This window comes from Ictalurus furcatus, chromosome 6 (assembly GCF_023375685.1).
Source record: "Ictalurus furcatus strain D&B chromosome 6, Billie_1.0, whole genome shotgun sequence".
NCBI lineage: Eukaryota > Metazoa > Chordata > Actinopteri > Siluriformes > Ictaluridae > Ictalurus > Ictalurus furcatus.
The window spans coordinates 21450891-21468038 of NC_071260.1; the positions used below are offsets into that span (position 1 = coordinate 21450891).

A 17148-nucleotide genomic window follows, 5' to 3' on the forward strand; every position below is an offset into this window, starting at 1 on the left:
ACGTGTCATTGATGACAATAAGAATGCTGTGGGGCAAACTATTATTGCATTCATGATATCCACCCATTCATTTTCTTTACTTTTTATCCTAAACTGGAAGCCTGGGGCCTATTCCAGGGAACATGGGACAAAAGGCATGGGATACCTTGGACAGGGTGCCAACCCATTGTAGGGCACAATCGCACACACTACAGACAATTTACAGAGGTCAATAAGCCTACAACACATGTCTTTGGGCTGGGGGAGGAAACCGGAGTACCTGGGCAAACCCCCCAAGGGCATGAATCAAACCCCCAACCCCGGAGGTGCAAGGCAAACATGCTAACCACTAAGCCACCATGCCCCCACACTCATGATATCTAATTGTTTATGAAAGTGTTTGTATGAAATTGTTTGTATGAAATTGTTTATGAAAATGAAAATGTTGTTTTTATTTTATTTTATCGAGTTGTGTAAATAATAGCAGAAACAAAATTTAATCGAACCACAACATCCAAATTCCCGCCCAACCCAAGGTAGACTAGCACAGGTGAAACCAGTGTATATAGAGAGGAAGAGGAAGGAAAGGAAAAGGAAAAAAGGACCAAATTAAATGACTAAAAATTATAACTTATAGAAATTGAAGTAGGTGCAAATAAATGATGTTACTTTGTCAGATGCAGCCCTCCAGCTCTCCACTGTCCTGGCTCTAGCACCATGTATGAGAGTTCCATTAAGATAACACATTAAAATGAGGGCCCACGTACACCTACACACTCTACAACAAGTAATTAATTTTTTTTTTTTTTTTTTTGCAGCCATGAAAGCAGAAAGAAGTAATTTCCACTGCCAGGGTAACAGAAGAAGATTTGAACAATTCTTTAGGAAAACAAATCTGATGTTAACGTAATATATTTTCCAGCATGGAAATGAATTAGTAAACTGTGTCTAGAATATAAGAAGTGTCGGGCAATCCCAAAAATGTAGGAAGGTCCCTTGGGAACACATATTGTAATTAGGACATGGAAATATTTGTGGAATGTGGAAGCACATGTGGAAATGGTTCAATTTGTTAAATAAAGTCTGTGTAGCAGCTTTAAATGAATCATCTGGATGACATCTAATGTTTTAAAGTGTTTCATGTCTGTAAAGACTTACTGGGTTTGTGACGTGTTTCCTACAAATACCAGGATTTCATTTCTTTATTCATTTGTTCATTTGTTTATTCATTCATTTTAAGTAACTGCTTAATCCAGGTCAAGATTGTGATGGTTCTGGAGCCTGTCTTAGGAACACTGAACACAAAGCAGGAAAATTTACCATGATAGGCTGCATGAATCTGCTGAACTGAATCTCATGAACTGATGTCTTTTTATCTTTAGGCTTAACCCTGCATTAAAACCAGTGCTGGTCTTAACAAAATCACTGATACATGTTTCTTTATATGTTTCAACACTATGAAAACTAGACAACTGGAATTTTTTTTTTTTTTAAAAGGACAAATATGATATTAGATATTACAAACATATTACAAATATGTAAGGTAGTGTCAACAGACTGGAAACCCTACATAATGACAGCTCACCATATAGTTGGAAAGTGAAAATATTTGCTTTCCTTTTTCCGTTGTGTGTCTAAACATGATGTTTGTGAAGGTGCTGTAGCTGTATGTTTTTGAAAAACAACATTTTATGACCTTATGACTAAGAACCCTATCAAATTCCAGACTGGTCCAGAAGAGTCATTAGTTCTTTGCTTGTGCACGTTTAAAAAGCAAACAGCCAAAATACTCAGAAAAACAGAACAGAGGTACCAGATTTTCTGGGTGCCGGGTGCCATTACAGGTCAGAATTTATTTAACAGTAGATAAACCAATAAAAAAATATGTCATTACAAACAAAATTCTGTTCTAAAATTAATTGAAAAAGATGGATAGCTAACCAACTAGCCCCTAGTTTAAAAAAAAAAAAAAAAAAAGTAATGTATTAACAAATTTGTGATGACTTATGTTAAGTTTTCAAAACTTTATAATTGTACCTCTACAATCAGCCATCTAAGAAGAGTTATGGGCTACACTCTTCAAAAAGTCAAATCTAGACCCCTTGAAGATTTTTCTGTTGTCCCTCTGGTGGAACCCTTTAACCTATGCAGAACCATACAAGAGACTGTTTCCCTATCACAAGGGAACCTTTTTAGAAAGTTAACCCCATACAAAGTATCCAATGAAGAACTCCTTCCTAAGAGTACACTTTAAAAACAAATTTTCTATTACTATTTGTCTAATTGTGTACACATAATGTTTAACAAAAAGGGACATGATATAAAACCAGTATTTCATATATTATTTGTCACATTATGTAGCATTCTGTGTTTACCAGCAGTTACCTAGCAGCTACGCTGCTTAATGATAAACAAAATATTGGATGTTATGATATGTTTTGACAGGCCTGACTACTGTTAAATAAAATGCAGAAAATCAGCACCTAAATACTGAAATCCCACTTGTGTCTATATATGACCAAGTTAGTAGTAGTTAACCAGTAAACTAGCTATATGGAATTACAGGTAGACTGGGCAATCCTAATAGAGTAATTAAGTAAGAGTAGAAGTGTATAGTTGCTTTTAGGCCACTGTTAATAGTTACTTGGGCATTAAGAAAACACTAAACAATTTCTTTTCATATCTACTTTAAAGTTTTCTGGTATGATGCGGAAAGAGCATGACTAATACATTTCATGGACATTTTGTGTTAGCAGCTGTGTAACATCTGTTCTGTTCTTCTTCTCTTTTTTCATTTTGTGTAGTGCCTGGTAGACTCTTGTCTATGTTCTGTTCATCCCCATTGTATTATTCAATTTGTACCTGCAATATTATTCATATATGGTACTTCAATATAAGTATAATAAGTAATATTACAAATTTTTCTCTACAATGTAAAAATAAAAAAAATTCCAATAAGAAAAAAAACATAAAATTTGCATTGAGTTAACACTTAAGTGTAGTTTTAAATGGCAGACAGATCCATGGTTAACACTTGTTCTTGTGCTGTTCTGTACCATTTATCACATTAGATGTTGTAGATGTAATTTAATACTATTAAGTGTTTAAGCATCAGTTTAACACAACTGTTGCTATCTTAACCAAGTGTTATCTTACTGCTGATTCTCTGTAAACTACACTGACTCACTGATCATGGCCCCCTTCTCGTGCATTTTTGATGCAGTTTCTTATAGTTTTCCTATAGTTCCAGCTTCGCTGAATCTATTTATACTACTGCCCCACTGAAAAGTAAGAAAGTCTTAGGAAAATTTAAAGCCCATAGAGGAATAGAACTGTTATTATTAAACGAGACTACAAAGAGAAGCAAAATGGCAATAGTCACACAAAGATTTCAGTTCACAATGTTATATGCAGAAATATTGAAAGTGCTTCATAATGAATTGTAGCTTGTCTCAAGCTTGAGTGATAATCAAAAAGCTTTCAAGTCCCCGTTTCTCTTCTCATAACTCATTTTAAGTTTTTCCACCTGTTCAATGCAAAACGGTATAACATTCATGAGAGAAAACAGTGAGAGTTCACTCCAGTCAGTGATTTTACCTTTGCACTGTAGAACAAAGAAGTACCACATTTTGGCATCATAGAAACACACAGCTAGCTGCTTTCATGGCCTTTTACCTAATAGCATGTTAAAACAAACTGTCAGCTCAGGCAAAGTGCATGCGTCTATGTACTTATGTGGATAGACAATATCCTCTAACAATGTCTTATGTTCAAGAGCCTAACTGAGTTGTCATGAATGCTATGCTTCACTTGGTATATATGTTTCCAAGCATCAGGCAGTGTCAAATTCCACAAAGCTCAATATTACACCTTTTAGTTCTACTTTTCTGTACTTCCACTCACTGGTATAATAAAAAAGAAGATTTTTTCCTCCATCAGCATGCAGATCACACATCTGTTCTTAGTTATAATTATTAACTAAGTTACATTTTAGAAATTCTATTAGCTTTACTCCCCAATTTGGTCTTGCCAATTCCCACACACTAGCTAACTAAGACAACCTCCACATCTTTTCTTATTGCCACTCACTTTGTGTCACTAGGCTGCAACACACTCAGAGGAAAAAGCACCATTGCCCTCTTCCACATACACTATATGGCAAAAAGTATGTGGACACCTGACCACTGTCTGCCACCCTTTTCTGCTATAACAATTTGCCCCTCTTTGCAACTATAACAGCCTCCAATCTTCTGGGACATCTTTTCAATAGATTTTGGACCATGGCTGCAGAGATGTGTTCCCATTCACCCACAAGAGCCCAAGAGTTCAGGCACTGATGTTGGGCAAGAAGGGCTGCTGCGAAGTTGGTGTTTAGTGGGGTTGAGGTGCAGGCCAAGTTCTTCCAGATTGACCTTGGTAAACCATATCTTAAATGGACACCAAACCATGGATGGCTGTTCCATTGTCAGGATTCCTCAACTCATAACTCATAATATCCAAATGCCAAGGCCAACACATTTCTCCTGTGCCACTCAGGAGCACAATTTTCTAAACCGAGATAAGTTGACGCTATTGAAAATCAAGTACAGAAAAAAGATACAGTACATTTAGGCATGAAGACACTCCGTTACAGGATGTCAAGTGTCTAGAGGTAATTTTTACAGTGATGTCAGCTTTAAACATACTATCACATGCATAATATCTCTAAGGTCCTTGATATTCTCTCTCATGGCAAAAAAATACATGTTTTGATAAATGCATACACACTCTGTGTGTATCTGGGGTAATATTTTTTAAACACTAATCCAGCTCTCTCTCTCTCTCTCTCTCGCGCTCTCTCTCTCTCTCTCTCTCTCTCTCACACACACACACACACACACACAGATAGGCCTTAGATAAAATGCCAACCAGTGCCCAGATGCCCAGTGATCCTTCCCAACTCAAATACTGTATTTAACACATACTGTATTTAAAAAGAATTAAAGTCACATATCAGCAGTTGCTTTGTGGATGGCTCCTTGCTGCTGGACCTGCCAGAGTTGAGCAAGGTGGTTGAACATGAATGCTGCTTTTGGAAGGATTAAAAAGAAAGGTAAAGTTACTTTGCGATCAAGCCAGACACATCACAAAGATTCTTTAAAACCCCCAGTGGGAATGACTAACTAAACGTATGAACCAGGATGTTTGATATATTTATCTTGACTGTGCTGAGAAATTCTTGGTCCTTCATATATTTTCTTCACTTTGGACAGATAACTGGATAAACAGGTTTAATCCCCACTTTTATGCAGATATTACACACCACAATTCTGTCTTCTACATCATAAACTGCATGCATCAGGGACAAACGTATGGTTTGACTTTATACTTCTTAAATCAAATTTTGAAAAATATTTTAATCAACCTGGTTTCCCTTAAACCCTGCTTTCCAAACCCTCAGAATTTTCCATTGAAGAAGTAGTTTCCAAAGCAGTTTCTCCAGCACTATTCTCTCCACCCTTTTGCAGGTGAAAAAATAGCTTTTTCGCAACACTATGACCTCTCCATCTCTTTTCTTTGCTGTAAAGTAATGTTGAGTGTAAGAATACTCGGGAACACTGAGTGAAGGTGGGAATTCAGCTAGGATAGGATACCAGTCCACTGCAGAGCACCATGTACACATACGTTCATTCACACCTAGGGGCAATTTAGAGTAGACAGTCAACATACTGGCATGTTTTTGGAAGGTTGGAGAAAACCAGAGGATGTGAAGGACACCCACATGGACACAGTGAGAACATGTTAAACTGCACACAGACAGTACCCCTAGCTAAGTTAAATTCTCTTCAGTGTTATTTTATTACTCTGTCCTATCTTATGAACCACATATGAGGTCATTTACTAAACATGTTTTCCTGTACAGTTTTCTTTTCTTTCTTTGTCTAACTTGGTGTTGCAGGGGAGCCTGGAGCCTATCCCAGAGGACGTGGGGGACACCCTGGATGGGGTGCCAACCCATTGCCGTGCACAATCACACACACACACACACACACACACACACACACACACACACACACACTCCAGACAACTTTGCAAATGCAAATCAGCCTACAAGGCATGTCTTTGGACTGGGGGAAGAAACCGGAGTACCTGGAGGAAACCCCTGAAGGAGGCGGGACTCGAACCTCCATCCCTGTTGGTGCGAACAAATTATATTACTGTAGTTTCTGATATTTGGATTGCTTTTTTTGTTTTGGTTGTTTGTTTTTTCTTTTTCCTACCTCCTGCAGAGACTTTTTTTTTTTGCATTCCTCTCTTCATTCCTTTGCAGCCGCAGTGTGTGACGTGTCGCATTGCTGCCTGGACTGAAGCATAGATCTGCTCACTGACACTGAAACACTGAAACAGAGAGACACTGAAACAGAGAGACACTCCTGCTGCATCGCTAGCTCTCGGAGCGCAACCTAATCAACTCTAGCTATTTAGCACAACAGCCACAACAGCAGAAGGGCGAGATTTCCAACACTCTCCTCGTCGCAGTCTACATGAACTGCTGCTGGACGAGCTGAACGGTAAGTGTTTGGTGTTTGTATAATACGAGGGTTTCCCACCTTTTATATGGTCGAGACCTGTGCTCCCTGTAATACCCTGTTTATAACGGAATAACGAGCTCGTTCACACGCTTCAGAGCTTTACTGTTGTAGTGAAACAGCCATAGCAAGAAGTAGCCATGCTGCAGGCTTATGGAGTTATTATAGCATATAACGACATGTTATACAGTACATATATGCTGTTTTCGTAACGCCAAGCACCACACCCTAAAAGGTTAGCTTCCCCCTGTTTTTCATGTGAGAATCAGACAACTTGTTGATCAGTGCAAGATTTTATTTATTTATTTATTATTTTTATCGTATTTTCTTTCAAAAATGAACTCGAGCATACACATAGCCACTAAAATATGCTTTAGGATTAATCTACATTAAATATGTATACATTTATCAAAAATGGTTACTAATATGAAACTTTAAAACTTGCATATTTTTCCATAGTTTTATAAACAAAATGCCAAACAGCCACCTAAATTAAAACACACACACACACACACACACACACACACACACAAAATACCTTTTTCAAAGTACAAATTCTGACTTACTTACAAATCAGTGTGTGAAAATATATCATTACAACATCTAAGGAAATTCCTGCGCATACACTGCATAACATTGTGTAATGTTAGGTTAGGTTAAGTTAGGTTAAGGCAGATTATGAAATAAGCTTTCTAATTATCCATGTGATTCAATATAGTGACATTTCATTTCTACTAAAGTACTGAAAAATGAAAAATAAATGAAATGTAATGTCCAGGTAGTTAATGGAGTTGAAATAAAAGCATCAAAATAACGTATTTATATCAGTAATGGATTTTCTAATATTGTGAAACAATGCAAGTTAATTATTTTAAAAACATATATATATATATTTTTAAAAAAGCTTAACTAATATTTACTGTATTTCCAGTTTAATGGTCTAAGGTGGTCTCTGCTTAATTGCACCCCTGAATATTACAAGTATCCATGATACTATTTTAGATGTTTCAGGTTGAATGATCATTTTATTTGCCTGTCAATCTCACATGATCAGCAAATAACTGTTGTGTTACCCAATTCACAAAAAGTCATGCAGCAAGTCAGAAGGCCACTTCTCCATCCAGTATAAACAATTACAGTACATTACACACTTGACACTATTTAGAACAGCAAGAGCTTGAATCTGCAGTAAAAACACATTCACAAAAAACACACATACATGAAATGCATGATCTTTAAATAACAGTTAGTCATGAGCTGAGAGGGAAGAAACTGTTGACTGTGTGGGTCCTGTGGCTGAGATTTGTTGCTGACTGTGGGGAGCAGGGTGAGCTGAATAACACATGCATTCATGAAACTCATAGAAAGGGTGATACAATAGGAAGAGACAGGAAAACAGGATGTAGGGATAATTAGCAAAGGGTCACTGGGTCTGAACCTTACACAACCCCAATTATGAAAAAGTTGGGACAGTATGTGAAATGTGAATAAAAACAAAGAGAAATGATTTGTAAATGTACTTTGACTTGTATTTAAACAAACAAACAAACAAAAAAACATATAAAGACAGTGTATTTGATGTTTTACCTAATCAACTGAATAGTTTTTTGAAAGTAAACATTTATTTTGAAATTGATGCATGCAACACTTTCTAAAAACGTTGGGACAGGGGGACTAATTTAGGACTAATAGCGATGTGACAAGTTGAAATAAGAAGGTGATGTGAAATGGGCGAGGCTAATCATAGTATATAAGAAGCCTCCAAAAAAGGACTAGTCATTCAAGAGCAAGGATGGGGTGAGGCTCGTCAATCTGCCAACTGATGCATCCACGGATAATCCAACACTTTGAGAACAACAACAGTGCACAATATAATTAAAAGATTCGAGGAATCCAGTCAAATCTCGGTGCATAAAGGGCAAGGCCGAAAACAATATTGGTAATGGATATCCTAACATGGGCTTGGGAATACTTTGGTAAACCTTTGTCAGTTAACACCATTTGCTGCTACATCCACAGATGCAAGTTAAGGCTTTACTATGCAAAACAGAAGCCATACATTTACACTGTCCAGAAGCGCCACCGACTTCTCTGGGCTCAGTCTCAGCTGAGATGGAGTGTAGCACAGTGGAATCGTGTTTTGTGGTCTGACGAGTCAACATTTCAAATAGTTTTTGGACAAAACAGCCATCGTGTTCGCCGGACCAAAGAGGTAAAGGACCATCCAAGCTGTTATCAGCGTCAGGTCCAAAATCCAGCGTCTGTTATGGTATGGGGGTGTGTCCGTGCCCATGGCATGGGTAACTTGCACATCTGTGAGGACATCATTAATGCAGAAAGATATGTACACATTTTGGTGCAACATATGCTGCCATCCAGATGTTGTCAGAAATACCTAATGGATGAATGGGGGAAAATTCTGCTTGCTGAACTTAACCAAATGGTGTCTTCAGCACCCAAACACTCAATAAGTGTTATTAAAAGAAAAGGTGATGTTAAACAGTTGACTGTCCCAACTTTTTTGGAGTGTGTTGCAGTCATCAGATTTGAAATGAGAGTATATTTTCAAAAATAAATTAAATTCACAAAGTAATACATCAAATAATGTGTTAATAATGTGTTTTCAATATAGTATAGGGTTAGACTTTTTTGCTGCATTTTTCATATTGTCCCAACTTTTTCAGAATTGGGGTTGTAAAAGGGATGGGAGAGCATGGTTCCGTTAGTACCACCATTTTAACTTCCCTATGCTTGGCCCTTCTGTCTGACTGTCTGACTCGTCCTCTGTCTCTCTCTCTCTCTCTCTGTCTCACTCTCTGTTTTTCTCTCTCAGAGTTGAATCTGGTTGAGTTGTTTTTGTGGAATGAAGTGGTAACACCCAGCAGGAAAGGAAAAATCTGCAGAACTATTATAACTTCAAAACCCAGGAGTGAGTCAGAACTGTGGATTATTGCAGAACTATCAGGCTACTACACACGGTAAGACTCAGTTCTAAGATCTGTCTCAAGTACAATTTTAATTAAGAACTGAATAACAATTAGTGACTGTTACAGCTGTATCACTTTTCACTTATATGAGCAATTTCCTGATCTTACTGCACTTTAGATTACTTAGACTATTTAGTTTACTGATATTTACTTTCTGAAAGCTTTCAAACTGTGAGATATTTTTGCAGAAATTATAGCAGCATTGCTGTGAAAACATTTGTGACTTTATTTCCCCCACAGTGATTGTCATATAATCTCTTCTCTACAATGATGGACCTGGAGGAAACTGATTATGGCAATGTCTCTTATGAATATATGGAGTATGGGGACTTTGAAGAGTTGAAAGAAGAGACTTATGTCCAGAAGGAAACTCTACATATTATTTCTGTGGTCATCTATTCTTTAGCGTTTGTGACTGGTGTAACTGGGAATGGCATTGTGATCTGGGTCACTGCTTTCAAATTCAAACGGACAGTTAGCAGTGTGTGGCTGCAGAACCTTGCTATTGCTGATTTTGTTTTTGTCCTTTTCCTACCTTTCTCCATTGATTATGTGCTGCGTGACTTTAATTGGATCTTTGGCTGGGTAATGTGCAAACTGAACTCTTTTGTGTGTACAATGAACATGTACGCTAGTGTGCTGTTCCTCACTGTGCTCACTCTGGACCACTACATTTCTCTCGTGCACCTTAGTTGGTACCAAATGTTCCGTACGGTGAAGCGGGCCTGGGGAGTCTGTGCATTGACCTGGGTCATGTCCAGCCTCTTAAGCAGTCCAGCTCTAATATTTAGAGATACACTACAATATCACAAAAAGGTTGTGTGTTTCAACAACTTCCATGATGATCCAAATGTCAGTAAGGTGAGACACATTTCTATGGTAACTCTCCGCACCCTAGTTGGCTTCCTCCTGCCATTCCTCACCATCAGTGTGACTGCTATATTATTGGTTAGAAAGATGAAGCAGTTCAGCAATGTACGCTTCTCCAGATTCTCCAAAATGATCTCAGCAGTTATCGTCGCTTTCTTCCTATGCTGGGCGCCATTCCACACCTTTAGCCTCATGGAGCTCACTATGCACCACTCACTCTCGCTGGGTCATGTCCTGACTGTGGGCTTCCCTCTGGCCACCAGCTTGGCTTTCTTCAACAGCTGCATCAATCCCATACTCTATGGGCTGCTCAATAAGAAAGTGTGGGCAATTGTCAAGGGTTCCTTCATAAGTCTCACTAAGAACTCACTGAGAGAGGTCAGCCACAACCTATCTGCCACTGAGACAGCTTCACTTCCACCCAGCTGCTCACCTGAAGAGCCCTCTCCCTACACTAGTGTCTGAAGGATGAGCTCTACATCACTAACATCACTAAAAAGCTTGCTGACATTTGTGATAAGATTTGTATTTCATGTATGTATGTGCTTTAGAAATCTGATCATATAGAAAAATATTAATTTTCTATGCAATCTATTTTTAAGTTCAAAAACTTAAGGATCTTAAAACTTCTCTATCATTCCCATAAAACACTAATTCTAGGGAGTTTTTTTTATCATTTGCTTTCTTTGGAGCTGGTCTTGTTTGGGTGCCAGAGTATAATGACTATAAATTTCTCAGAGTGGAAAACATGAGCAAGTTCTCTCCCAACCACATCTCTCAGACTTGGTGAAAGTAGAAACCAAAATTCTTCTCCATTATAGGACTTGCCGTCCCCGTGATGACCCTCATTATGCAAACAAGGCACAATTCGGGAGAGAAATGTTCAGTTTCATTTGATCTTCTTGACCTTATGTATTTTTGTATGTTAATATTTGCTTACTTGGAAGTAATTACAGCATGGTTTCTCCTTCGTATACGTTTGGTTACTTTTAGATAAAGATTTTATTCATATTGACTTTAAAATATTTTGAGTTACCCTGTCCAGGGTGTACCCTGCCTTGTGCCCGAAGCTTCCTGGGATAGGCTCCAGGTTCCCCGCGACCCTGAAGAAGGAGTAAGCGGTAGAAGATGGATGGATGGATGGATATTTTGAGTTACTCACCAGCATGTTGTACTAGCATATTCTTTTTGTCTGTCAAGTTAGATGTGGTTCATGACAAACAGAAAAACTATTCCTTTGTTTTTGTCTTTGAATTGAACCAGTATTTGGAATGTTGGTGGTACCACGATTGGTCTTTGCAATCCACAGCCATGGTGCATTAAAATAACCCTTGAGTCTGAGTAACAAGCTGAATAACAAGTATTATAACAGCTACACAGCATATTGCTCACACTTACCGATTGGGATTATGTGCATTAATGTTTGTACAGAAAAGTGTATTCATAAGAAACACAAATATCTTATTTTAATATATGTTGGTTTTTTTAAATAAATATATTCTAATGACGGGAGCACATTTATTTCTTTGTTATATTTGAAAGTCAGTGGTCAGTGTGTTCCACAAGTGTCTGCTGTCCAGATTGTCTTCTCTTTCTATTCTGAATATGTTTTCAATAGTTTCTATTTCCTCTTATTTATGTACCCAGTTGCTGAGTGACTAACAGATGAGTCACAGAAGAGTCTGGCGTTACATGCGCTACAAGAGCCAAAAGAAATATCAAGTGTGTGTAAAACAGCCTTATCAAAATGCTCCAAGAAGTGATGCCTGCACCAGACACAGGTTTATTAAGCTAAAAATCTGCCGTTTTTACAAGACAACATTTAAAGTACATTTAAACTGAAAGTAAGCTGTCAATTCAAAGCCTCTTTCTCTATTCTTTCAGCTTAATCCAGTTTCTTCTGCTTGTGTATCAGAAAGATAAACACTCACCATCCTTTTTACAACAGAATAAGGAAAAAATGTGACTCCTGTGACTTTAACGATGGCATGGTTGTGGTTGCCAGATGGGTATCTCTGAAACTGCTGATCTCCAGCGTTTGTCATACATAACAGTCTCTCGAGTTTACACAGGATGGTGCGGGGAAAAAACTGTTCTGTGGGTGGAAATGCCTTGTTGATAAGAGAAGACAGAAGAAAATGGTCAGATTGTTTCAAGCTGCCAGGACAGATATAGTAACTCAATCAATTTTTACAACTGTGGTGAGCAGAAAAGCATCTTGGCGTTCATTGAACATTGAGGTGGATGAGCTACAACAGCTGAAGACCACATCAGGTTTCACTCCTGTCAGCCAAGAACAGGAATCTGAGGCTACCATGGGCACAGGTTCACCCAAACTGGACAAAGACTGGAAAAAGTCTGGATAATTTTCAATTGTCGAGTTTGGTCTGTGCCCATGATAGCCTCAGATTCTTGTTCTTGGCTGACAGGAGTGGAACCTGATGTGGGCTTCTGCTCACGGGTGGATTTACTGATTTGGGGGCCCTGGGCAAAATATAGGAATGGGGCCCTTATTTCAGTATTTTAACATTGAAATAAGTTAAACTGTAAATAGTTGCATTTGAAGGCGGTTGCAGCATGCAAACCCAAGAATATTACTGAACTGGAGGCCATTGCTAATGAGGAATGGGATAAGATTCCTCAGGAACGCTGGTGTCTGGCATCTCATTTGCAGCAGGTCATAACAGCAAAAGGGTGCTCTACTAAGTACTAAAGATGCTTGCCATGAAGGGGTTGAATAATTCATTATAAGTTGCATTTTCAGTTGAATTTGGGGAAACCACTTGAAACATTCGTTGTGTTGAACTATTTCAATTGCTTTTGTTTGGTTTGTTCATTGCAAACAGCTGAAAGTCTGTAAATTTTGACTATAAACCTGATTTGCAATGGGAGTTGAATAATTTTGATTGCAACTGTACATCCTAGCCTGCAACATGTTGGTCTGTATCCATTCAAATACATTAATTATCTTTGAATACAACCATGGTTTGCATAAACCTATAGTCATATAGCACATATAAAATGTGCTTGGATATCAAGCTGGCCTTGGATCTGTTAGCAGGAAAAGCCTCACCCAGAGGGATCTTCCTGCCTGGGACTTCCTCCTACGTCAATATGTCCATCACACAAATACACTTTACACATGCAATTAAATGTTAAATCCCAAAACAGGATACATATAGGGATACATAGTGTATAATACTTGGCAAGCTCATTACTTGTTTTATTTGTTTTTGTTGGAAGATAGAAGAGGATTCAAACATTTTAAAATGACAGTGTTACAGGAAACACTGATTAGAATGTGAAGGAAACACACTCAAGGACAGACACTTAACAAGAAAAAAACAAATCACACATGTGTCAATTGAACAGGCAATAGATACACTGTCTGCCTGCAAACTGGTCAGCTGTTGATGATGATTAGCAGAAACAACAACAAATTAGGACTTTTATTCAAAACATCCTGTTTCTCTGAAAACTTTGTCAACTTTTACTAAAACCTACAATTACTGAATTACACTACAGTTAGTCCCTGGATTCATATATTGTATATTCTTATATAGACCATTTTGTTCTGAATATCTACAGTGGGGGAAATAAGTATTGAGCGTGTAAAAAATTTTTTCAGTAAATATATTTTTGAGGCTATTCACATGAAATTTTCACCAGACATCAGTATTAACTCAAGAAACCCGCAAATATAAAGAATTCATAACTTTAAAGTTCATAAATAAAGTTATGTGTAATAAAGTGGAATGACACAGCAAAAAAGTATTGAACACCCTAAGAAAAAGCAGTTCTCCAAGGAAAGGTAAGGCAAGGAACCAGCTGAAATCCATAAGTAATTATACCCCCTATCTGTGCAAATTAATATCAGATGGGTTACTAAATTGATGGTCTATATTAAGGGTTTTTGTTACCAAGGTGTCACACAAGAAACATCTCATGATGGGTAAAAGCAAACAGCTCTCCCGAGACCTTCACAACCTTATTGAAGCAAAACATATTGATGGAATCGGATACAGACTCATTTCAAATCTTCTGAATCCTTCAGTAAGCACCATTGCGGCCATTATCCACAAGTGGAAGCAACATCACTGTCATCAACCGGCCAAACTCAAGAACTCCTCGCAAGATTTCTGACCAGGGAGTCAGAAGAATAGTCAGAAGAGTAGCCCAAGAGCCAAGGACCACTCAGAAAGAGCTCCAGAAACACTTGGAGGCAGTAGGTACCATCATCACAGAGAAAACAATAGACAATGCACTCCACTGCTCACGTTCAACCCACAAGACTCCCTTACTAAAGAAAAGGCATGTCGAAGCTCATTTAAAGTTTGCTACAACTCATTTGGACAAGCCTATGAAATACTGGGAGAGTGTAGTCTGGTCAGACGAGAGCAAAATTGAACTTTTTGGCTGTCATACTAAAAACCATGTTTGGAAAAGAAAAGGCACTGCACATCACCCTAAAAACACTATACCAACAGTGAAGTTTGGAGGTGGAAGCATCATGGTGTGGGGCTGTTTTTCATCGCATGGTACTGGTAGACTTAATATAATTGAAGGAACGATGAACGGAGCCCTATACAGGGAGATTCTTGAGAAGAATCTGCTGGCATCCACCATGATGATGAAGATGAGATGTGGGTGGGCCTTCCAGCAGGACAATGATCCAAATCATACAGCAAAGAAAACTCTCAATTGGTTTCAGAGAAAAGAAATCAAGGTGTTAGAATGGCCCAGTCAATCACCTGACTTGGATCTAATTGAACAAGATTTAAAGACAATATGTTTAGAAGAACAGGCACAATCACACCTGAATACTGTGGCTGATTAATTCCTTCATACAGGAAGCATCTTGAAGCTGTCATTACAAACAAAGGCTTCTCCACTAAGAATTAAATAAATTTCAGTTAGCGTGTTCGATACTTTTTTCCTGTGTGATTCAACTTTATTACACATAACTTAATTTATGGACTTTGATGTTTGGATTTCTTTATATGTGCAGAGTTCGTGAGTTAATTCCAAAGTCTGGTGAAAATTTCATGTGAATAGCCTCATCGGAAATATATTTACTGAAATAAATGATGACACGTTCAATACTTATTTCCCCCACTGTATATCATACACCACCTCAGATAGCCTAATTCAGATCATCACGCCCTAATTTCAGGCAAGAAGTCTGATTTCACTGTTACAGGAGTCCAGGAGACAGAAAGAGTGTGTGACGGTAAACGAGCCAGACGAGAGTCAGTGTAAAGATGTGCGTTGTGACTGGGATCCTGCTGGACCTAACAAAAAAGCTGTGTGGGCAGTTTCTGCTCTCAGGTGGGTGGAGGCAGGCTTGCTCACAGGACAAAGAAAGAGCATGTTCATTTACACGGAAATGTATTGGAAGTGGCCTGTTGATCACATAGAAAATATCATGGCCAGGTCCAAAAAAACAACTTAAAAAATCTCTATGAGACTGAAGTTTAACTTTTAACTTTAACTTCAGGTAGGGGTTTGTACCAAAGACAAATGTGGTAATAAATTATAGATGGTAGTAGCCAATTGATCCTTTTTTGTGGAATTCATATCATTAACCAGTTGTGAAGTTGTTTAGCTACAGAAACCTGGTTAATCATTAATAGGAGCTGTGTCTATTGTGTCTGTATATTTGCATTTCAAACTTGGTCATATCCTCCTCACCAGTGTGTGGATTTATTGTTCTGCATTTTAGATAGTGTACTAACACATCCTTGCCTGTTCCTAATTTTTGGGTAAACAAAAGAGTTTGTTCTCTACTCTGTATTTTAGATAATTCCCTAGGATTAGTGGGTTGCTGTGTCCACAGGTGTCTGAGATGCTTGGAGCCAGCAGCACACTGAGATTGCGGAGAAGCAACAACACGGTTTTGCTCTTTACGTAGTACGCAGTAACAGTCATGCTTAAGTTTTTAATCACAATTCTGTAAAATTGGAGAAATGTAAGATAATTTCCAACATATATTGCCAGAGTCGCGATTACTTGGAGTTCTCCCATACTACCATACTAAACACCATTAGTGGCATTAGTATTTAGGTATCCCACACTATGTGTTTTGGGACACAGCCTTGAATTCTTTCTGGTAGCATTTTATTACCATAGAGGGCAAAATTTTACATGCTGTAGCTTTGTTCATTCTAAGCACTATTCAGACGGAACTAGTTTTCCAGGGGGACGTTAGAGAAATTCTGTTTCACAGACATACTTCTCGATTTTAACCCTGTCCGAATCTACCAAGTCAGTGTTTTTCATACACAACTTCTGTAAAAAAATTCCGGAGCAACTTTAACTATCTAGCCTACTGTTTTTTGGCTAAAGAGGCGGCCACACTAGGCTTTAGCGCTCCATTGACTTCCTTTCAAACACGTCTAAAACCGGCAGACCAGAAACGCAAACTCTGTGATCCTGTGAGAAAACTAATCCCGTCCGAATGCCAATGTCTGTGATTGCTGAAAATATTTTTTCACAGTGCTTTTCCTTGTGTGTTTTGGCAAACGTGAACTATCGTAGATAGTGCTTCTTGTGTGTAATTCAGTATGGGTGTACGTGTTTTTGCTCTCCAGTGAAGAAATAACAAAATAAATAAAATCAACAAGAGGAGACAAATCACGTAAATTGTTCAGACTGGCCACTGTAAAATCAGTGTCAGGTGATTCCTCACCTTGACTTCTGCACTCAATTATATCATGTTTTAATTATACAAGTAATCATGTCTT

At 38.2% G+C, this 17148-nt stretch overlaps 1 protein-coding gene across 2 annotated transcripts; it reads left to right on the top strand.

Moving 5' to 3' along the window:
* Nucleotides 1-5858: 5858 nt before the first annotated feature.
* cmklr2 (chemerin chemokine-like receptor 2) lies at nt 5859-13844 on the top strand. Of its 2 annotated transcripts, XR_008386135.1 has the most exons (4): nt 5859-6530; nt 9382-9526; nt 9776-12186; nt 12290-13843. XR_008386135.1 is itself a non-coding variant. In XM_053627083.1 (3 exons), exon 3 carries the CDS (start codon nt 9803-9805, stop codon nt 10868-10870), a length of 1068 nt encoding a protein of 355 aa, XP_053483058.1. In that variant the 5' UTR covers nt 5859-6530; nt 9382-9526; nt 9776-9802; the 3' UTR covers nt 10871-13844. The 2 variants fall into 2 exon arrangements, 1 of the variants encoding a protein (XP_053483058.1); XM_053627083.1 differs by having other exon boundaries at nt 9776-13844.
* The last annotated feature ends 3304 nt before the right edge of the window (nt 13845-17148 follow it).

Bases quoted from the DNA above. Each gene is read 5' to 3' on its own strand.
- cmklr2 (XM_053627083.1), top strand. From the start codon at position 9,803: ATGATGGACCTGGAGGAAACTGATTATGGCAATGTCTCTTATGAATAT.